Source organism: Mus caroli, chromosome 6, assembly GCF_900094665.2.
Source record: "Mus caroli chromosome 6, CAROLI_EIJ_v1.1, whole genome shotgun sequence".
NCBI classification, from domain to species: Eukaryota; Metazoa; Chordata; class Mammalia; order Rodentia; family Muridae; genus Mus; species Mus caroli.
The window spans coordinates 38,147,021-38,172,173 of NC_034575.1; the positions used below are offsets into that span (position 1 = coordinate 38,147,021).

At 37.6% G+C, this 25,153-nt stretch overlaps 1 protein-coding gene across 3 annotated transcripts in view; it reads right to left on the minus strand.

The window, feature by feature from the left end:
- The window catches only part of Tpk1 (thiamin pyrophosphokinase 1), a 320,069-nt gene that overhangs the window by 119,043 nt on the left and 175,873 nt on the right, over nt 1–25,153 (minus strand). For all 3 annotated transcript variants that reach the window (XM_029478480.1, XM_021164682.2, XM_021164683.1), the window contains one exon: nt 8,076–8,222. In XM_029478480.1, coding sequence (XP_029334340.1) covers nt 8,076–8,222 — 147 coding nt within the window. The remainder of the gene's footprint in view (nt 1–8,075; nt 8,223–25,153) is intronic.

Below are 25,153 nucleotides of genomic sequence, written 5' to 3' on the forward strand. Positions count from 1 at the left end.
AGATGTGATTGCCCCATTTCACATTAAAATATAAGGATTTCAAATAACACTTCAAATCTGGCATACAAAATAGTAGGTTAGGCTATTGTATTAATGTTTAAACATCTCAGTGAAGAAAAGGGACCTAAGAGGACAGAGATAGGAGGACAAGAAAAGAAATGATTTCTGAAAAGCCCAGGGGTGATTTACAGAGGTAAACAATCTGGTATCTTCACACCTTCTACTGGGGAAGTTGCTGCCTTGGTTCAGAGGAGCAAAGAATCCAAAGCAAAGACATGAGTAAAAAAGTAAGGGCAATGATTAGGGCATGCACTGAGGGTAAAGCTGCCCTGAGAATAAAGATATGGGCAGATGTAGTAAAGGGTAGACATGGACATCAGTCATTTCCTTCTGGAGGAGAAAGGAAGGCTGGGAAAGATCAATGATTTTGGCTATCTGTAGATATAAAGGGATTTGGAGCCCCTTTACAGTCACTTTCAGAGAGATATTACATGTGCTGATTAGTTGTCAATCCGACATAAGGTATACAGACTCATTTGGGAAGACGGAACCTCAATAGAGAAAATGCCACCACCACCAGATTGGCATTTTGCAATCCTGTAGAACATTTTTTTAATTAGTGATTGAAGTAGGATGGCCCATCCCACTGTGAATGGTGCTTCCCATGGGCTTGTGGTCCCAGGTTGTCTAACATGGTAGGCTGAGAAGGCATGAAGAACAAGGAAGGAATACTTCTCCATGGAATCTACCTGACTTACCCGATAATGGGCTACAAACCATAAGACAAAATAAACCCTTCCTCCCAAGTTGCTTTTGGTCATGGTGTTTTATCACAACAATAGAAATCCTAACTAAGATGCTACATTTCAGCACCAATTTATATTTTTATTTAAAAAATATTACTTTAACTATACAAATTTATAAGGAATAAAGTGATAATTTATAATTTTTTTTGTGTTCAGTGCAATGGAAAATCAATGATGGCAGCTAACAATTACTACTTCTCAGATATTTTTAGAAGTATTTGATTAACATTAAATAATCACCATACTTATGGAGTACACTGTGATATTTCAATGCATGTGTAAAATGTGTGCTTATCAAACATGGGTAATCAACATTTCCACCTCTTCCTTGTGACCTTTTGTTTGGAACCTCCAAACTCCTTTTTCCTAGTTACTCACAAAATATATGGGCCATTGTGAAACTGTAGTTACACTGTTTTGCAGAACAACACAATTTATCACTTCTATTTATGGTTAAGTTCCTGCTATGTAACTTCCCAGCATCTTTGATACCCATAATCTAACCTCCAGCAATCACTATTACACACTTCAATCAACACATTTTAATATCCTTGTAAGATGAATCATGTGGGATTTGTTTTTCTGCATCTGTTCTTTCATGCAGAATACCATACTTCAGACCCATGTCTTTTGCTGCACATGATGAGATCCTAAGGCTTTGCTGGGCAAATATTAGTCACATATATGACATTTCCTGTATTTGGTATTTAGCATTCTGTGAGTACACTACATTTCTACAATTAAATGCATTACTACATATGTTGAAATTTCACTATTGCATAATTTATGCTAGATTCTAACAGACAATACAAAACTTACGAGTATTATACGCATGCAGCAGAAAAGAAATAAAGTGATCTTTCAAAAACAGGAATTAAAGTTGGGTGATAAATAATACGGTTTTTCAGAACTGTCTAGAATGGAAAGTTCCCAGTACCCCACTGTAAATCTTGCTGAGATTTACTTCTTTGATGTTATCAAAGATGAGACTGTGCTGAGGATATGTGTATGTGGGCACACAGACATGGACCCTCAGTTGGCATCAGAAACTATCATGCATGCCAAATTTACCTCATGAATATTCATCTTCTTTTGATCAGACTATTAACATCTTTTTATCATATTCATTACCAGCACTGCAAATGTACATTGCAGAAAATGTCAGAACTTTATACAGTAAGTAATTAATCTAGAGAGAGGGAAAATGAGAGAAAAAAACCAAAGAGCAATAAAACAGAGCTAAGATCATGAGGAAGGCATATTTACAACATGTTTGGAAGTTTGCTTGGCTGAGATATGAACTGGCAAAAGTCAACACTGTAACACGATTCCATATCAGATATGGGAAGCCTAAAGAGGAATCACTGGACAGAGATAGGATAATGTAAAAGGCACACCTATTAACTCCTGGACATCTCATTTTCAGGCCATAAATCTTATTAACTTGTATTACAAACTGTCCCCAAACTTGGAGATAAAGGATAATTTATGCTTCACGTACAGAGCTAATGTTTCTATCCCACTGGGAAGCACAGGACCAGAAAATGAGAAAGTTTGAATGGGAAACCTGGAACCATCCTGTCCACAGGTGTTATATGGTAAAAAAGGTTATGTGTTGACAGCAGGAATTCAGCCCAGCATGGGTGTCAATCACTGGGGACTTAGATCGAAAATACCTATAGTCTGTCACAGAAAGGATCCTGATTGTACAGCCTGAGCAGATTTTACCAAAAAATATGTTTTTTGAGGCAAAAGAGAGAACTTGTTTTTCAGGGAAGAATAATTATGCATTTTTAATTTTCCTTCTTCAAATGATAGTTTAAACATATCCATCAAAGCAAATGCTACTTTGGGGTTTCCATTCACTAAGAGATTTGACCTACACTAACTGAAACGTGCTACCATGCAAAATAAAGTGGTGCATGCTGGGAACAGAGCTTCATTCATGTGCACTGGGACCTATGTTATTGAACCTTTATTTTAAAATCCTGCTTTTGATGAACAAAGACACAGAAAGGAGATGAGAAAGGGGCTGTGAACTGAAACACACTAAACAATGCTAAAGAGCCCCTCACACAGCTCGGCCTTAAATGGCTAAAATAACCTTGCTCAATCAATCACAGATGATCACGTAGTTAGATAAGCTAGTTACATGAAAAATCTCATGTGCATACTATCTGAAAGAAAGAGAGACCACCACAGAGCCTATGATTGCTTGATACAGAAGTTTTTTAAAAAGATCAAAGTAAGTACACATTTTAGTCCCAATGCTTAAAAGGGTCCTTCACCAATTAACATTTACATAGTAAACACACCAAATGTGTTTGTTATGAATGACATTTTTAAAACACTGAACAACTCCCATAAGATAGTTTATTCTTTTTTTGATAGCTATGTCAGACAACTACAATTGTAAAAGAATGTTAAGAAGACATCTGTTCCCAAACTTAGCACTCAGAATAGTTAACATTTAGGTTGATTTTAAGTAGTTTTCAATATAAAAGTATTTCAATAGTAATATCATTGGATCTGTTCGTATGATAGAGATTATTTCTGTATTTAGATTTTATTGTTTAGAAAAATCCAGAAAGTAATCTTTCTTAATTTGGAATTAAAGTAACAAGGAAAGATTCAGCCTTAAACTGTACTCCATATTAATCATTGGTAGTATGCTTGTCTCACGTGTATAGGGTCCTGGAGTAGATCCCAAGTAGTGACCAGAACATAGTGTGCCTAATATTTATATTATTTGAAATCAATGTTGTAAGTAAAACTATCAATATCACATAGGATTTTATATGTACATATAAAATATACACATGTATGCATGTTATGCATATGAATAAATATTTGAATGTACACACACATTCAGCAACTGGCCATTCAGTTACACATTGCTTATGGATAATTACCTGCCTATGGGCTATGACTTGTTTTAAGAGCTTGTCATTTCTTTCGTAGTCCATTAATTCCATAAGAGAGGATGTACTGCTGTGGAAAAAGTGTTGAGTCAGAAGCCTTACAGTATAACTATATTATCTGCTTTGCTTTTTTTTTTTTTTTTTAAACAGTACAGCTATGAAGGTTAAATGAGAGATTTCATATTAAAGCATCAAAATCACCATCCTACCCGGGGTTAACTATTAATACTGACTTAAACATCTTAAGTCATTCTCCATTTGATGCCACAGCTCAGCAGTTTTGATTTCTTGAACCTAAATCTACAATATTTGAAAATATCCTCAATTAAAATTTATAATGTTTCTTTTCATGTTAAAATCATGATTATAATTAATAGTAACAATGAACAGTATCCTGTGGGACATCTCTTCTGCATATTTCTCTCAAATACGAATATTAGCTAGTGTATGCTCATACAATAACGCACATATTGCATACATTATCTTATAAACATGAAGAAAACAAAAGGCCAAATAGTTCAGCTTCAAGCATTCCCTTTTGAGGTTCAATAAACCTACATTTTCATTTATTTATTTCTGAGTAATATTCCTAAGAATTATTTCTGAGAAATAGTTTTGGAATACATTGTATTAAGTTCATTATATTATTCACATCTCACATACACATAAACAAAACGGCTTAAGCACTTAAAGGTCATATAGAACCATTCACAGATTAAAGCCCCACACCCTCATTCTGCATTTTACATTTCCATTACTAAAATATTTTTGCCATTCTTTTACTAGACATGTAAAAAATCAGGGGACAAGGGCTAGACACTAAGAAAATTCTCCCTAGAATGCAGTTGTAAAGACCACAGTCCCCATCCTCTGGTGGAACACAGAGGCAAGTCTTGACCCTCTCCAAAGGGTCATTTGGGTGTGAATCAATATGAACATGTGGACCCACTGCATGTAATAGTTATGCTTTGAGGATAGGGAATATTCTAATAATTTTAAGGCTGCAAACCCAGAATTACTGCAGAGAAAAAAATACAGGGCATTGTGCATGGGGATGTAGGTAATCACAATAACACTGTGTATCTAGCATGTTTAGAGAACCTAGAATTCTGCTTCAATAAGTACAAGGTGACACACTGTGCTATATTCTCACAAACCATGTGGGACTGGATCCCTGAACATTCTTAGAACTGTACTTTCTGGCAGTTCTACTGAGGCAGAGTTCTGAGCTTACACGGTGCCTTCTCTTCTTGGGCCGAAGCTCTCGTTCACTGGCTAACTGCATTCTTGCTTAAGGTGGTCATTACAGAGGGAGAATTTCTCTGGCATAGTCACCACACCCCACCATATGCTTTAGCTGTCTACAAGGTAAGATAGAAAGACCTATCCAACTATACGAAACTCTCCCTTAATACGAAAACAGTGAGTTCCAAAAGAGTCTGTAGGAATTGAGGCTAATTATTACTGATGAGTTTACAGAGAGTAGTTCACTGACAGAGCCTGACAGAAAATACTAAAGATACTAAAGAAAATCTAAAAGATTTCTCTAAAACGCATCATATCCGCTTAAAAATAACAGTACTTCGAGATAAAATAACAAGTTTCCATTTAAAAGACTAAACCTAAGTTTCATCTTGACAGCAGTTTCTAAATCAGTGAACCTCACTGATGTCTTGGGGCCGCCATATAAAACGGATGCCCTACACATCAAGATGAATATAAACACTCTCATTGGATGCTGAGAAATGACTCAACTACAACTTGCCATAACAAACCTGAGAAGTGGGACATTTGGTGGCACATCATTTGACATCAAAGGTCCCAGAGGTATTACAATCATGAGTTACACTAATGGATGCTGCAGAAGAGTCTCAGACAAAATGTCCTGTGTTGTGAATGGTCCTATGAACAGGGATAGGTGTCCACTCAGGATGATGGTGAAAGCCCCATTGTCCTTGGGGCTTGCTTTTAACCAATGCCTCTGACAATTACCTTGGGGGGAGATTTCAGAGATGTAAAATTCACAGCTTCAAAGTACACAACACAGAGGAAATTGAAGTTACAAAATATACAAGTCAACTACTATGACATATAAGAATTATTCCAGTGTGAATATAGGGCAAGCATATGAGAAAGTGCGATCAAGGGGGGATGAGAGTCTCAGTGGAGAGGTTGAGTAGCCAGATGCTGCTGATGCAGAGAATGAGGAGAAGTGAGAGCAGGCAGAGGGCATCTGGATGAAGTCTAAAGAGACCAAGACATAAACATTATGAAAGAGAATCTTAGCAATACATATAACACATAAGGCGAATCTTAATGCACACAGTTGGAGTGGCAGAGGAGGAGAGAAAAGAATGGAGCAATACATGAAATGACAATGGGTGAGAGTCTTTAGGAACTCTTGGTAGACATCAGTGTGGTGACGAGGAGATTCCCAAACTGCTTGCTTCAGAAAGTCCTGAACCTATCAATTACAGTGAAGATGCAGGGCATAAAATGAAAAAAAAATATTAAGAAGCACTCTTCTGACGTTTTTCCAGGTAACATTCCAATGATATTTCATGATATACCCTAAACCTGGTTCTTTACTTATAGCTCCTGTCTACAATGGCTTTCACATCATCTCCCCCAGGAAACCTTGACTCACTCCTGAAGAGTGTGGAAAGGTAAGCTCAGTAAAATACCCACAGAAGACAGCATTTTCTCTCATTTGGACTGCTTTATTGCTAGGGGGAAAAAAGCTTTTTATGTGGAGTAATTCTGAGTAATTGCTAAATTGAGTGAATGTAATATTTTCTGAATATTTTCCTTATTCCATGTTGCCCAAATTATTTATTTTCTCAACATATTTATCTACTAAACGTTAATCATTGCATTACTTCTATACCCTGGACGTTAAATGTTCTCTACTGGCATGTGAAAAAGCTTGGTGCCCAGCATGGCACTTTTGGGAAGCAGTAGGAATGTGGAGGTGAAGTCTAGTGGGCTATAGAAGAGGAATCTGGTAGGAGGCCTTCATATCATTGAGAGTATGACCTGGAAGGCAACAGTACCCACAGGAACATGCACGCTTATTTCCTCTCTTGTATCCCAGACAGAAAAGGAGTGGTTTTTATACCATCACGTTATTGTTGCAATGTCCTCAGAACATACAAATCAACAAGGTCAATGGGTCTTGGGCTAAAACTACTAAGGCTATGAGCATCAGCAACCCTTTTCTTCAGCAGCTGATGATCTCAGGTGTTGATTACAAGAGCAGATAATTGCCTACTGCAAGAATGGTTATGTTTGTAACTAGCTCCTTCACTTCACATGAACTGGGGGCCACGATCAAATGTAACTACTTGTCTTAATCCCCAAGGCCATGCACTGCAGCTGAAAGGCACCAAGAGCTGCAAGTCTTATGCCTAAGAGGACAGCAAGGAATCTGAAACCTGAGTTCCGCTTTTCTCACATGAATCTGCAGGAAACAACCAAGCTGGGCAACAAAACAAGCCAGAAACCAAAACCTGACCAAGCAACCAAAGCAGAGCATGATGAACAAAGGTGAGTGAATATACAGGAGACCCGCTGTCTTAGCCAAAGAACAATTCTCAGTGCTGGCACACTACAGGTAGCATGTAACAGATGAGGCAGACACAAAATAACAAATACCAAAAAACAATGAGAGGTAAAATGGAATGGTCCCCTATCCTTGATAATGCTTAAGGAGAATGATGTGACGTGCAGATTTTCATTCATCCTTATGAAATTTGGTTCTAGAGTAAGAATTTTATTTTGTGCATTACACTGGCAGAGGAATTTGTGATGCTTACCATTGAAAAGGAGTGACATCATTTTTTAGAGAATTACTTGAGGGAGTAAAATTAATAAGCAGGCAACTTATGAATAGTAAAAGCTAAAGCTTTCCTTTTAAGTGCTAAGCAAAATCAAACCCAGTTTCCAATCATAATGACAGTACTCCAAATCCACGAGGATCCCATATGAAATACTTGCTAAGCTGTGCTTCCCTGTTGAGGCTTTTCTTGAGTGTCATTCACACTCAGCCACTCAAAATGCAGAAGTGCTAAATTTAATTCTTAGGCAATTTAATTAAAAGTTACAAGATTTTCTTTCTTTTCTGTCTGAGAAAAATTAAAAAAAAAAACAAAAAACCAACACCCAAAACATAAACAGAAAGCACTAACCCACAGAAAATCTGATTTTTTTTTTCTACCTTTGTGCTCTTCAGTCACAAGGCAGTGGATAAAACAAAGCAATTCAAGGAAGGGAGCTTTGTGAGAGACTGAGGCAGGCAGGAACACTGGCTCTGTGAGCAGAATGCTGATGAGGGGCGCTGTTTACTCACGGGTTGGAGGAGGTAGATGAGAGAGTCCTTTTGGATTATTATAATTGGCACAGGAGTGATGTGAGTGGCTTGGAAAAGGGTATTCACAGATGCCATGATTTGGTCAAAACGCCCACCGAGACCTCCCAGTGTCACAATCATGTCAACCTAAGCAAGGAAAGTCAAATTAGAAGTCACAAACGTGAACAATACAAAGACGTCATAGTATCAAATACCCAAATGGTGCTTGCAGTATTATAACATTTGATAAGCAAAAACAAAAGCATTCATCAAATCTGCTGCTCAAAAGAGAAAACAAGTTCATTGTTCAAGGTCCACTGAGCTGGAAAGCGGCAGAGCTGGAAATCAAGATCTACTTGATGGTAAGGTTTAGTCTGTACCACGTGCCTGTTAACCCAGCAAAGCAGCAGGCTACACTGTAGCACTTCATTCATATGTTCCTTCCATGCAGATGGCTTCACTGATTTCTGACATGTTCATACAGTCAGAGGTCATAGACCAGTCATAAAGCAGAAAGGAAGGAAGCATTTAATTATGACATTGTGCAAAAACCTTTAATTCATTTTAAAACATAAGAGTAATAACCAATTTATATAATAGCAGTTGCTTAAAGTGGAGTAAATTTTGGTTGTAGGTTTTAAAATATATTACAACTTAGATAATATGCAGTCTGAAAAGGTGGCAGGATTTCAGAAAATTATCTATGACATAAACACCAATAGAGCCTGTTTAGTTCTGAGAGGAATTATAAGTGGGAGCAGCCTGAGAGACTGTCCAGTGTTTTTGATTTATTTATGTAATTTATTTATTAACTTATTTTATTTACTGTTTCTAAGCTTTGGTAATTTGCATAATGACTAATATATATACAATATTCAAGGCCCTGATAACTAAATAAAAAATATTTTGCACACACACACACAGAGAGAGAGAGAGAGAGAGAGAGATATCACTGAAAGGATAAATAGATGCATCATCATTCTAGTGGTATTTTTATCAAAACATCAAAATGTAAGTTGCACAGAAGAACGAAGAAATTTATGGTGAGCTTCCCATATCTGTTCATATCGGAGTTGAGAGAAAGGGGATTTAAAATGTGGATTATATATGTCATGTTAGAGCTTGCAGTTTAAGACAAACCACACATTTACAGGATCCAGTAGTAGATTTAGACTGAGTCCTCTAGTCTTCTAACAGTTAGATTTGGGACTTAGGGAAATGTAGGAAGTATGTATCCTTTGGACTGAAGGTATGAGTTCATCTTTTGAGGAAAGCATGCACTCACTGTAAGCAATCCAACCAACATGTAGACAGGGTCCACTGTCAGGAAATCAGTTAGGAAAACATATTCTACTTGTACATTACAGTTCTTAGAGTGAAACCTACCGCATTCCAGCTGAGTCAGGACTATTTATGATTCCAGGAAATTTAACGTGAGTTTGTTTTAAACTGAAGAGAAATGTACTGTCATATCCCTAACCAGAGCCTAAATTCATATGAGAAGCTAGGCCTGATGGAAGATTACTCACTATGCAGATTCTTGAATCTGTATCAGGTTCTCAACTTTTCATTAATACACTCTAGGCCTTGAGGGATCCCATAACCTTTAAGGTTGGAATTTAATTCCCATCTTCTGCAATGGGATAGCACGATGAATAAGTAATATCTGTAAATCAGTCGCTGAATTTTTCAGAAGCAGCAGCAAGGTTCCTCCTCATCACTACTCGTTTTCCCTGCAGGAAGTATTTAGCAAGGCTGATGAAAACCAGCAGAGGAGCAGTGCAAGCTGCAGGTGGGTCCACAGGGTCAGCTTTGGACTACTTCTCAAGATCTGTTCTTCCAGCTCTGCATGGAATACGATATTCAGATGGAGCAAGACAGATGCTACCCAGATATATGTTTATAAGATTTCCATGGTTCAAATGCATATCTCTCTCTGACTATGCCAATGAAGCAGGGATTTTGATCTATGACAGACCATATGTGATCCATGAGAATAAGTTCATTTTGGACCTCAAAAGCCCAATGCATGTACTTCTAACATTACTCATTCATGTTTGTGAGAACCTTTGATATACATGTACGTCCCTCTGTCCAGAGGCCCATAAACCATGGTCAATTTAACAGTGTTTGCAATGGAGTAGTCCATGAGTATTTACTGAGAGAAGGACCTGAATAAAGTTATAAGAGCTCAGAGAAAAACTATTGATAAGAAACAGAGGCAAGAAGCTAACGAGCAGGCTGAGATAACATAATCAAGTTACTACGCTATTGTGCTTCCCTACTTGAGAACAGCTTTTAACTTATTTGTAGATTTATTTTAGAAAAAAATGAATGTGTTTCTCTCTCTCTCTCTCTCTCTCTCTCTCTCTCTCTCTCTCTCTCTCTCTCTGGGTGTGTGTGCATGCACATGTGTATGTGTATAGGCAGGTATGCATGAATGCATAGATATAAGAATATAGAGGTCAGAGGTCCATGTCAGGTGTCTTTCCGAATCATTCTCCACATTTTTTAAATCTTCAAAATATTTATTTACTTTGTATGTATGGATGTTTTTCCTACATTCCTGTATGTGTACCAAAGAGATGTGTGGCACCCGCAGAGGTTAGAAGAAGGTGTTGGATCCCATGGAATTGGAGTTAGGATGGCTATGAGACACCATGTAGGAACTGGGAACCAAATCTGGGTATTCTGAAAGAGCAAGTACTCTAACCTGCTGAAAAATGCTGCCAGGTTTTCCACATTACTTTTTGAGTCATGTTCTCTCACTGAACTCATAAATTTTGGCTAGGTTAGCTTGCCAAAGAGCTACAGGGACATACTTTTGCAAGTTCCCCAACCCTGCTCAGGCCTGAGGTTACTCTACCACACTGCCTAATTTTCACATGGCTACTGTTAATCTAAAATCAGTTACAGAGGAAGCATTTTACCCAATGAGCTCTACAGCACAGTAGTGGTATTTGAAAAACATTAACATGTCATTTTTATTACCTCACATATATACAATTCATATATTTATGTTTCATTAATAAGCAAGTAGCAAACAAGAAAGAGATATTTATTAGTCATCCAACACTTGTTAGGAACTGTTCCAACCAACCCAAGAATGTCAAGCTCCTTCCTTTATTTGAGTAACATTGAAATGGAAGACAAAAACACACCACAGAGGTTTTGGAAGAGCATTAGCTATAATGTGGTGAATGGTAAAAGACTGAGAAATGCACCTACACCCACCGGACCACAAGTTACTCTATACAGGTGAGCTATGGCAGACTACATTCAGAATGAGGGTGGTAGGACAGACCCAAAGGACAAGAATGAGGATGCCACAGTTGAAAGGTTGGAGTTGCTTCTGATAGCAGCCTGCACTAAAGCTCCAGAGAACCCAGGCATTTTCTAAAAGTGTCCAGTGCCCATTTACTAGACCTGAATGAGGAATCAGTAAATAACAATAAAATTATCACTACAGTGTTGTGGCTAGCCCTGGTGATGTTTGTATTTTGATGCTAACTCAGCTTCCCCAAGAGGGGCTGCCTGGGATGAGAAGTGAATTAAGTACTCAGGTGACTTCCTGTGAACCTTCCCCTAATGAATAAAGATTTCTAGGAATCAATCAGTGGGCAAGGAGCAGGAGTGACTTCCTAGTTGTAGAGCAAGAGGAGAGGGAGAAAAAAAAAAAAAAGTCTTGCTTTTAGACAGGGGAGAGGCTGGAGGACAAGAGGTAGCTAACAAGAGACCTCAGGATTAGATGGTGGAACCTCCAGGATTTACCTCCGGAGGAGTTATATTTAGGATAGCTTACAAAATTAGGATGCTAGTTGCTGCTCCCAGTGATTGAATTACCTGTTGATTCGGCACTAAGTTTGTGTGGTGTTTTCCTTCACACAGTGACTCAACTGGATTCCAGGGGGAAAGGTACTGGCTGCAAAGTGTGGGTTTGCAAAAAGTGCACCCCAAAAGACCATGGGAATCTGGAAGCATGGGGCTGGCGTGGTAGTGACCCGACATTGGGAACTTAGAGAGCTAGGTAGAGAGAATTCACAGCTCCCTTCCTTTGTCTCTCTTACTGCTTACAAGGCACATCTTCCTAGTTCAAATACTTTGCATTTGTTACTTTTTTTCTAGAGCGCATTATCTATCCCAAGATATTTATTTAATAGCTTTACTTTCTTTACTTCATATCTCTATAACCCTCACACTGTTTGTAATACAATGCAGTGCTAAGCAGTTTAATGACATAGCATGTCCCATGGTCACTGCCAGAAATAGACTATCCTTAACATGAAGGCAGGGTCTTTCTATCTCTAGCAGTTAGAATAGTGTCATGCACACGCAGCCAGTACATGTTTGTTGAACAAATCGATGATTGAAACAAGAACAGAACAGCAGTAGAAGAGATCATCAGATGTAAGTGGTGGAGGGAAGGAAGAATAGGGCCATGGCTCAGGGAGATGGATAAAATAGGGATTATGGGGAGTTTCAATGGGAGTATAGACACAATTAAGATACATAAATGGGGACAAAACCGAGTCAGTGTGGTAAGAAGATAAAGGAGGGTTCAAAGAAACTAGATGTAGGTATAATGGAAGGAGCATTTGAAACACATGGAATTTACCATGATTCCACAGTATTGTTGACAAATATTATTGACAAAAGGGTAGGTAATTGAGAAATCAATTTCACTAATGCATAACAATGGACACTAAGAGATTATCTAGTGATAATACTCTATTGCTTAAAATTTCTATTTCTTAATATTAGTTTGTATGTTTGTGTCTTATAATTATATGTTTGTAATCACATCTATACACATGCCAGCAAATACCGTGTTCTCTTTTTTTACATAGTAAATCTGAAAAAAGAAAACAATCCTGACTGATTTATATGTATCTCTTATCCTCAGGTCAAGATCATTTAAAAGGATCTTATTAGTTAACAAGACATGGCAGTACTAAAAGACATCTTTGGCTTTTCAAAGGTCATTACATTTAGTAAAAATCTATCTCAAAGTCCTGTGATATCAGGTCGGTGAGCCAACTACAGTATCAGTATCTGTATAGCCAGCTAACTAAAGTTTGGACTTTAGCTGAGGGTCTGAACTAAATTTATTAGCATGTTTTTCAAGATTCTTTTCATTTCTTTCCCCTTGTAACATTCTCATTTTCTAACATTGTAAGTTAAATAGTAGTGGAAAGTGTTTTGTTTTGAAAAATGAATGAAAAACTGGGCTCTGCTTTAAATGTCTTAACAGAGCCATGGCAAGGCTAGCTAAGAAGTATATAACACCAAGGGAAGACGTGATCTTACTTTTCTATTAAGGCAATAAAAACCTTCCTGTAACCAAACGACAAGTTTTTCTCTCTTTGACCTCAAAAAGACTTAGATACAGCTTGCATCATCTCCTGTAAGAACAGTGACTGTCAGCTTATTTTAATTACATTTACTTTCTAGAAATTGAATTCTGGGGATGCATAAATGGGCAGTTTCCTTGTGGCTCACCCAGATAGGGTGATCATATAATTTAATGTACATAGTGAGACCTTATGGAAGTAAAAGTGGGTATTATAAATAGTTACTGTGAGAATACAGAAATAGGGACTTTGCTGTATAAACTAAGACATTCATTCCCTGCCTCTAGATAGGAAGGACCTAACAGTACAAAGTCAATCTAACAAAATCAAACACATGGGTTTAAGTCAGCTTACTTGGCACACTTACCAGTCTTTAACTTTCAAAGATCTATACTGCACAATGATGAAAATTATAGTTAAATTATATCATATGTTATAATTTGAAGACAGAAGTGTAAGTACCATCCACAGACAAAAAATTTGGGCCAAGAGAAAGCAAACAAATTAATTGGAGCTAGGATATTCTAATAGTAATTAAAAAAAATAAAACAAAATGTTTTAAAGCAAAACAAAATACTTGAAATACATGTTTTAATAAGGGTATAAAATAATTCTAGAGACTGGCATGAAACAAAGTAATAAGTCAGAGAATGTGAAGTTTCAGCTCTTCTGGCCACAGCACAGGCTACACTGATAAGTGGAGGCACAGACAGTCCCAGCCATCAGTCCTATGGGATCCCACTGTATCTCACCCACTGTAGGGCATGGCACAGTAAATGCCAACCTGTATGAGTATGGAATAAGCAATACTTCCAATGGTAAGTTAACACATATAGAATTCATAATTTTTCTTTAATAATTCTTATTCTGTCCTCCAATACATAGCTTTAATGAATGCATGAGCATTTTTGTGTGGTTAACCATACTGGCCCTGGCCTGGACAATATCTACATAGTGACTTGTCTAAAAGCTAAACAACCATCTACTAGTAATGATAGTTTTTTCTACCATCTCAATTCTGGTTCCGCTTAAAATTAAGTTTCAATCTTTCAGAGTGTATAAAATTCCCCTCCAGTGATGGATCTTAAGCTAAGTTCTCAACTCATACCCTGCAGTAAAATTCCACAAATATTTGATGTCTCAGAACCTCCCACAAGTTTGTAATTCTCTCGACCTTCCTTCTTAGGGAGGGCGTGATTAGTAGTTACCAAGGATGACTACTTCTTTGCCTTACTGGAAAGAAAGTAAGAGTGTTTGGACAGGTACTCTGTGAAACATGTTGTTGATTAAGAACTCTCTGGAACAAACAAACAAATAAACAAACTCACAGTGGGGCACAACACACACACACACACACACACACAAAGACATGACAGTAAGAAGGGACTTAGGAAGAAGGGATTTGATGATAGATGAAATGGGATAACAGAGGATAATGGTAAGGGATTTTGCTCAAAGAGCATTATATCATACTGATGAAAGTGTAGAAGAGTAAGTAAAACAAAAATAAAAAGAAGGAACTGTCAGAGTGTGTTTGAGCTCAGCATGATATAAGAAATGAACACAACCAGGGAACTCTAAGCAGTATTTACTTCCCTCAGTTCATGTGGCTAAACAAGTCCAAGATGGAAAGGCCCGACTCCTGCTGAGGAACCTCTACTGGTTTGCAGATTGGTATTCTGTATTTCCACATGGCAGAGAGCAGAGAACTGGGCTGTAAAGTCAACCTTTCACCTATTCTATGAGACTTCTGCTATAGCCTGGGTGATAGCATGTTAGATAATACAAACACAATGGCACTTGCTCCAACAGATAGCATATTCTCAAATCAGAGTTAGGTCTCATTCAGTTTACTTTTCTCAATCAACAACAGGTAACAGAGTGACTAAGACATATACTAAAAGTCTATATGTGAAAATTTTTCTGAGGACTCAAGATAGAAATAAATAAACAACAAACTCAACACTGATATGTAATGGTAATTTCTAGGTCCCTATTTTTGAAATCCCTGATGGAAAAAAATATGTTTAATTTTTAATCAACTTTGAGACTAATTCATGACTTATTGTCATTACATTCTTCAATCTGACATGAAACTTTATTTTTTTTAAACTATCTTGGGATGTTTTTTACCCAGAGATGAAAATTCTTGGCCTAGAGATCACAGATTCTCTAAAAAGCAGACATGACAAACTGGTCCTGATGACTGCGGTGACCTTTCCCCTCCTTGGACTCTATATACTGTGTAGAAAGGGATAGGTTTCATACTTGCCTCAACTCTTCCCACCCTCTGTCAATACATACTGATTTTTGTTCCTTGTGCTTCTATTGCTTTTAAACACCCATGAAACACTTTGGTTTAGATACACAAAAGCATGTAGTATAATGGCCAAGTTCATTCCCTTAGTACTCAAATGCTTTCTAAAATTGACCCTAGAAAGGGTCCATATCTTACAGGCCAACATATCAAAGCCAGCTGTAGTCATGATGTTGTGCTTCCCCAGGGAGGGCCCTTGCACTCTCAAATTTCCTTGATGGAGTGGACCACAGTTTGCCAAGCAATACCAATAGCAATAGGATCTCTAGAGATACAATAGGTTTTTGTTAAAACAAAACAAAAATTGCATCTCAGAAGATGTAGAAATGCATTGTTTTGCCTTCTTAATGTAAATATTCTAATGGATTCTAGGAGCAAATTTGCATGGATTTACATTTCCACTCTCTGGAAGTGCATGGCAAGGAGAGCTGAAGAGAATACAACAATCTCTCATGAGTCTTAAAAAAATTTGTTTTTACATAATTTTATTCAACTTAACTCTGGTGACAATGAAAAGCTTTGTGGAGAAAAGTCAGTAATCTATTTATTGTGAGTAAAACGACAATAAATGAGAGTGTGGATGAATAAATGGCTTGAGTATCATAAAGCCTCTTGGAGATAATTACAATGTCCACACGTCTCACCATCAGCATATGAACATAGTTCTAGGGAAAAAGAATTCCAAAGTATTCTTGTGAATTACACACCTTGGAGAAATGGGAAGTTGTATCGATCATGGTTTATAATGTTCATACCATAGCAATCATCCCATGGTAGTCATTCAGATGAAATTGAAAACATATAATTTATGACATATTCCTAAGTTTTCAGTGATTGGATGTAGACTTAGAAAGGTTATTAGAATTGATGTTATATAGATGCTGTCCACTGAGGCTAAATTACTGACTGGTAGACAAATGAAACGCTGAAAAGTTTGTTTTTGAAATCTGGGTAAACACACTGAAAATAGCTAAACAATTCTCTAATATGCATGCTGTTCTACTCAAGATAAATATCTGATAGGACTCTCGACTTGCACAGTCTCTTTCCCTTTCTGTGGAAACTTGCTTGTGGTCCCAGAAAATAAGATGTATGCTATCTGAGAAGGTAAAGAAAAGGTGCTGAGTAAAGCACAGCTGCATACAAGGAGGTGCCATGCCCTCAATCCCATGACCCCCACAAGTGCCAGTGACTGCTGTGCTCCTGAAGTTGATCTGCTGTCTTCTATTTTACTGGGAAATATATTTCCCTCATTGCTCAGAGCTAATCACTCCATAATAAAGGGAATGGATGCAGCCCTCTCGAATGCGGAATGGAGGAGATCATGAGGCTGTGGAGGATGAGGAACAGGCCTTCGGCTTGGCCTTAAGGGCCATGGGAAAGGATCAAGACAACATAACCACAGAGGCCACAAAAGCCTACATGGTCCTTAGTAGAAATGGTTCACTGTCAGACTTGACCTTGAGTTTGGAATTATTAGGAGATTCATGTACCCTCAGGTTCAATGACTATTGCATTAATTAGCCAGGGTGAACTTGGGGACATCAAGGACAGAGAGTTAAAGTGATCTCAGGAAGAAAAGGCATGGATAGGAAAAGATGGAATGTATAAAATACAAGCAAATGACACATGGGTTTATTTCCTATGGGACAGGCTTGTATATGATTAGAAATAGTTTGAGAAGGAGAGCACATGAGTCTATGGAATTGTTAGGTTGAGGAAACAAAGATTAAAGAATTGAAGGATGATTTTACACACATAAAAAGCTAAAACCTTGTTCTCCTAGCTCCTGGAAGGACTGGAGATGACCACGCCTAGAGAGATATCAGAGAAAGCTAGCTGCTTTACTTGCATAGATTTGAAAACTTTGTAAGAAATCATTTTAACCTACGCAGTGTGTCTCCTGTATGAGTTTACATGAAAACAGTTACTAAAGACTGCTGCCTGCTGTACTAGGAAACCTCACGAGCTTTGCCCAGTTCTCCTTGAAGAGCAGGCTGGGTAAAACATATAAGGAAATGGGCTTCTGCTTTGTGTTTAGTTTCTGTTTTAAGGAAGCAAGGTTTGGGACTAATGATGTAGAATTCATAAAATATGAGGATTTCTAAAAAAAAAATATTAACAAAGATCAAAGCCTTGATGGTGTAGCTTTTATAAATGAAAGACTGGGTTCAGGTTCACTGGAAAAGGCAAATGAATGGCAAGGGAGAAGGAAGAAACAAGAAGGAGGAAAATGATGAGAATCCTCGGGCAAAGACAGAGCTCTTGAACTGACAGCTTGCATCCACAACTGACTCAGAGTCATTATTGAATTAGTGCTGCTCCCATTCCCGCCTTTGTCAGGATCCTCCTCACGCTGAGGCAGCTAGTTTTGCACACCATTTGGAAGTTTGCTGACTCTGGTACCACAGATCTGTCTTTTTTTTTTTTTTTTTTTCACATGTGGTCATTTGGAATAGCAATGCGACCACCCTGCACCCTGATCACTTCTCACCCCGCAGTATTTCTTGCTTTGCCTTGGCCATAAAATAATACTTAGCTTTATATGCCCATCTAACATAATACCTCAAATGCCTAGTTTCCACTTCTGGATGAGTAAGAATTGGCTATTTGCAGTGTTTTTCATGCATTATTTCCTCAGTGCTTACTAGTATAAAATTCTACTCACTGTTTTTGTGTAGTTTATAACGGGTAGCTATCAGACTTGCTGTAGCATAATCATTTGATATTGCAAGATGGTGGAATATAAATAGCTTATGTTTCTACCATTAAGAAGAATAGAGTGTTCTGGTGGCAAATTTGTACTTGGTATTAGCACTTTGGTTTCTAGATATGAGTTGGGCCATTTTATAATGTCAAATGAAATTGTCACTGCAGTGATGCTAATTACTTAATGCTTACATCTTACAGTGCAGTTAGTCTGCATACATAGTAATCCATGTGACTACAATATTTATCATGTTGTCATGCTCGGATTTACATTGAAGATATTCACAATGCTATTTACCATTTTGCTGAATAGGCTGGATATGAGTACCATAGTAAATTTATAATATGGACTACAATATTTATTTGATAATAATATTCTACTGAAATATTTTCTTTCTATAAATGCTTTTAAAAGTCAGCATTCTTCAGGTTAATTTTATAGACACCTGAAATCGACCAAAGGTAATCAATATAAGTTCAGAAAGTACTATTTCCTAATGTGCTTAGAGTATCTTGATTCAAAAGATTACAGTAGGAAAGATACACATTCATATGTGTTTAGACAGGAAGGTACACATAAGAGAAGCGGGTGTGTTGCTATTTCTATTCCACATATGTCGATGTGTGGCTATGGATAGTGCCTTGACCATGAACATTACATTGAACTTAAGAAAGAAGAGCAGCAGGGACACCTGAAAGCATTTTCTACTTCCATCTCCAGAGCTAAGGGTGGAAACTGAGCATGCAAGAGTCCATTTTCTATTACTCAAAGGGAACTTTCTGAGACAATGATGTTAATGAGTTAACACAAAGAGAATACACTTGGGAAGAGGGAAAGAGTCCTGGATCTCCCTGAGTACTCACGAGGCCTCACTGAGGATCCAGTGCTCTGTATATGTACCTCTGTGACATGGTAGAACATCAGTTCAGGATTCTCAGGCATGACTGTGTAGCTATGTGGAAATCACTTTAAAAACAAAAAAATATACAGGGCTCAAGATGGCTCAGTGGTTAAGAGCACTGACTGCTCTTCTGAAGGTCCTGAGTTCAATTCCCAGCAACCACATGGTTGCTCACAACTGACTGTACAGCTACAGTGTACTCATATATATAAAGTAAATAAAACTTTTAAAACTAAATACAACATTATCAGTGTAGATCAGGCATGACTTAGTACCTATACAAAAGTCACTTTTTAAAATAGATATACATTATTAGTGTATATCTTACTTATTAATACAGGTGCTATTGTGTTTAATATCTTGCCAAAAGGAAAAAATGAGGAGGGATTTCTATTTATTAAACTATTGTATGCTACTTCATGACAACTCATCTTGAGGAAGGCCTCAAGACACTGTCTCTTTTTCCAGTACTGGTTTCTGAATCTTCATAATGGTATAAAATTCCTTTGCATATAATGCCCCATGTCTTCTAAAGAGTATCCTCACAACCACCAAAGATGTCACTGGATATATTAATAGGAAATTCCATCTGGCAAGTGAGTCATAAAGCTGAGATTCCTGGTAATCAGATAAATATAACCTTTGTCCTGGGGCCTATAAACATACACTGCTCTTCTTGCAAGAATGAATTAGACTGCCAGAGCCTCTAAGGTAGGACACTTTTTATGTTTCTAGCCCATCTCCCAAACCACCTCAAAGCACCAGTTTTATCTATTTTCTCTTGTTGCACAGTACTATAAAACAGATTTCTGTTCTGTGAAGGAGAAACAGATGTGAGTTCCTCTTTGGGAAGCCTCTGAAAATGATGTAGGAAACAAGATGCTAGTACCTGATGGCCAGCAACCTCCTTCACTTGCATCCTTGTCTCTCACTCAGCCTGTACAGCATTTGTTCCAATTCCTGTAGCACTTGCCAAAGAAAACAACACTGCTTCTGTACTAAAGGGTGAGGGTTGATATATTTGAAGATACTGATATACCGCTGATCATGTGAGGATGGATATAGTATTTATTTCACATTCCTTTCTAAAAGTTCATAAATTACTATTTAAGCTCCTAACATTCATTTGAGGTAGACAGGCCCAGACTCCCAACACAAGCTTGTAACACATGCCTTACAAACACTGGCTTAGTTACATAGTTGCTGTTGGAGAGTACAAGGCCTTCTATCACTTCTTTAAGACATATTTGTTATTATCAAGTTCACAATGGTAATGCCCTATGAAGCAATCAGTATATTTTTGGTTCCTCTTGACATGTGCTAGTAACTTAAAACAGAAAAGACGTCGGTGTTCCAGAAGTAACAACTTATACAGCACAGAACAAACTTAATGTAAGATCTTAATACATTTACATTACATACAACACACACTGTATCAAAATCCTATGTTATATCATATATAGAGATACATAGGACCATATATAATATATCACCATATAAAATATATTATACATTATTATAATATAATACAATATAAATACTGGATATACCCATGGCAATTACCATGCATTTCTAAAACAGAAGCATTTTCACTTACAATGGGACAGAATCTGTGGAATCAGAACAGGCTTTGACAATTAAAGCAAGCAATAATGTCTAATAACATTTGATAGCAAGGCTTACTAAAGAAGATCCTCCGAATTTGACCATGTTCATGCTGGAGCTCCTACATGTTTCAGGCACAGTTTGGTTATGGTGGTACACATGAGCACCTGTTCATATGAAGCATGCATTTCACCATTTAAAAATATATTATAAATTACTGAAAGCGAAAAATGTCATATGCCATTGTGCTGAGGAGATAACAGAACAAGGAAGAGTATAAGGAAAACTGATGAGGTAGACTAGAAAGGAGGAGTGAGGAGTTCTGCTTAACTAGAGAGGCAAGAAAGACCTTGTTCCTATGAGCTACATTCTACATTCTCATTAAAAGAATATTTGTCATTCCAGTTTTTCCGCAGATGACAAGGGAAAGGATGAAATATACAGGTTGTACATCTACCTGCAGTTGGTGTGCAGCATCAACTATATACCTGAGTTACTTCATGGCTACCCATCTGTCCCCTGTATTAGACTAGAGAGTATTAGAAGTCATAAGTTACCATATGACTTCGTTTGTTATAAGGCAAAATAACTCTCATATTTTACAAGGAATAAAATGGAGACTTATACAGCTGTTTGCTATCACATGGCCAAACAGAGGTCCAAGTGTTGCCCAAGAACTTGAGCACCTGGATTCTAGTTACAATGCTATAAATACTAGTAGCTTAGAAAATTTTAAATTATAATTGCTACTTTTATAATAAATATCCTCATTCTTACTAATGATAGATATGAGGAGGATATGAGAGATTCTACCCATATATGTGAGAAGAATGAAAGAAAGCTACTAGCATGCATCAGAGTGAATGTGCAAGGGAAGGTCATAGAATCCTCTGGCATACACATTTAGACAATGGCCTAGTTTGAGCAAATACTTAACAATGGTAGGTAATTAATGATTTAGAGCATATTAAGCACAATTACTATGTAGTGCGTTACTTTTCAGAAAAAGAAGGGAGTAAAAATGGGTGAACTAAAGCTAACAAAATAACTCAGCAACTGTAGCACCAGTAAGCCTGCAAAGAGCTGCATGCAGATAGGGAAACCAGGAAATTTTAAGTGTGATCAAACATTGTGTAGTAGATAAGGTAGCTTAAAGGTGTATATAGGTGGATGATGGCAGTGCCACTGAATGAGATATTGTGAGCAGGACGGTGAATTTTGTTTGGCACTGAAGCTCCTCTGTCCCAATGTTAGTTAATAGAAATATAACTTTGTGTTATTTGGAGTAGAGTTATGATTAGGGTGTTATTAGTACAGAAGTGGTAACTGAAGCTAAGGGACATAGGAGAAGGAGCAAGAGGCAGAGGTGAAGCAATGTCAACACTGAGAGACCTGAGGAAAAGAGGGACAATGAAGAGTCAGGAAAGGTTAGCAGACCACCTAAAGAATGCAGAAATAAAGAGCAAACTTTTTGAGTCCATCTGGTTACTACTCCTCATAAGGCCGGGGATATGGAGAGATAGTGAAGTCCTGGGCTGCTCTTCCAGTTTAAATGCCTCTGAGTGTCAAACTAAGATATCCTAGCAAACTTTTCATCTAAAATAGTTACCTAAACATGAAGCAGAGATTCAAATGGGAAGCATTCTAAGGGCATCCTTTAAGGTGAGTGAATTCACTCACTTGATTTTCCTGCATCTAAGAACCACCCTTGTTTTCAACACTGTGAACCGTATCACATATGTTCTGTGTGAGGCTCTATGGAAATAATACATTTAAGCCAGGGTATATTTCTTCTAGTAAACTGTTACTATGAACCATTTTTAGATTACAAGGTTATAAGGGTAGTAAAGACGTGTACTTTACCCAGGTATCCTGTGTTATCATCTTACAATCATGGGATGTTAATTACAATTAGTACTGCAGCTGTTTATTTCTAACTGTCCACATTCCACCACCTGCCTATCAACACCATTTTTTCAATTCACACACCAATACAGACTAGCAAACTACATTCTTTGTCATACATTAAGTCTTTTCTGACTTGTAATAATTTCTCAACAGACAGTCAGACTGCCTGATAGAAAATATTACATTTTGTTTCAGATCTGGTTAAAGATATTGGCTTGTTAACCCCACCAGACCAAGTTCCTGCTACAGCAGGAATGACGTGAATTTCTATATACTGAGTTTCCAGTGTAAGAGAACATAGCAAAACCTTTTTACATTTTGCTTGAGAGGCCAGACAGGGGGGTTAATTATGCTCAGGGGCTTGGGTCTGGTAGGATTAAAAAAAAAAAAAGACATTTTTTTCAGGTGCTTCTCAGTCATTCGTATTCCTCAGGTGAGAATTCTTTGTTTAGCTCTGAGCCCCATTTTTAATGGGGTTATTTGATTTTCTGGAGTCCACATTATTGAGTTCTTTATATATATTGGATATTAGTCCCCTATCTGATTTAGGATAGTTAAAGATCCCTTCCCAATCTGTTGGTGGCCTTTTTGTCTTATTGACGGTGTCTTTTGACTTGCAAAAGCTTTGCAGTTTCATGAGGTCCCATTTGTCAATTCTCATTCTTACAGCACAAGCCATTGCTGTTCTATTCAGGAATTTTTCCCCTGTGCCCATATCTAGAGGCTTTTCCCCACTTTCTCCTCTATAAGTTTCAGTGTCTGTGGTTTTATGTGAAGTTCCTTGATCCACTTAGATTTGGATGGAACATCTAGAGACTGACACACCCGGGGATCCATCCCATAATCAGCCTCCAAATGTTGACACCATTGCATACACCAGCAAGATTTTGCTAAAAGGACCTGATATAGCTGTCTCTTATGATGCTATGCCGGCGCCTGGCAAAAACAGAAGTGGATGCTCACAGTCAGCTATTGGATGGAACACAGGGCCCTCAATGGAGGAGCAAGAGAAAGCACCCAAGGAGCTATAGGGGTCTGGGAACAACAATATGAACTAACCAGTACCCCTGGAGCTCATGTCTTTAGCTGCATATGTAGCAGAAGATGGTCTAGTCGGCCATCATTGAGAAGAGAGTCCCCTTGGTCTTGCAAACTTTATATGCCTCAGTACAGGGGAACACCAGGGCCAAGAAGTGGGAGTGGGTGGGTAGAGGAGTGGGGGAGGAGGGTATGGGGGGACTTTTGAGATAGCATTTGAAATATAAACGAAGAAAATACCTAGTTAAAAAAAAGACACTTGGAGACACTTGAAAAACTGTGAAGCTCTCAGAGACCCATGGGTCCTCCTACATTCCAACGGATAGGTCTTAAATTTCATTTTCAAATGAGGTACTTTTTCAAACAAGACATTTATTATATATGATTATAATACACAAAATAAATTCATCATAAAAATAATGTATACCTAAATTCAACATTGGTAACAAATGCCTGTAAATAGTCTAAAATACATAGTACTTGCTGATGTGTAAGGGTACCTATATGCATGAAAGAGTTTAAACGATGGACAACTTATAATTCTTAACACAGGTCTCAGGCCTCATCACAGTGGAAATTTCCAAACCAGACATAATTAAATAACACAAAACTATCCTAGGTTAGTTTTGTTTGGACAGTTACAGGTTATCCTGGGGTACAGAGTGATGTCCTAGTTCAGCAAAACAAACGAAATATATGTGTGTGTAGATATAAAAGTATAGCAGCAACTGAAGTAATTGAATCTACTGTCCTGCAATACCAGTAAATGCCTTAAGAAGACATATTCTGTTGTTTTCCGTGTCTTAAATTGTAGACTTATTCCTGCTTCATTCAAAGAATGTGCACACCACCTTGTATGGTGCTTGGACTCACAACATTTAATACTTCCTACCGAATACTATGGTTTAGATATAAAGTGTTTAATCACTTGAGCACTGGAAAGTAAGTGTTGTTTAAGGAGCATTCTTATCAGATGTCATCCTGATAGTGAATTATTCAAGATTCCATTACACATAAGGAATACTGCCCCATGAAAGCAAAGCATTAGAGTCGCATGCATTAGAGAAGCCTTCTGTCCAAGAATGGGACTTGAGGGCAGATGAGTTTGAAATAAAGATAATTCATGGGATTTTTTTCTTCAATTAATCTCATATTCTAGATAATAAACTCTTTCAGGCTAAGAAGAGTCTTGAATCCAAATACTGCAAAGTTCAATGTTTCATGGTACAGCCTATATTGGATACCCCA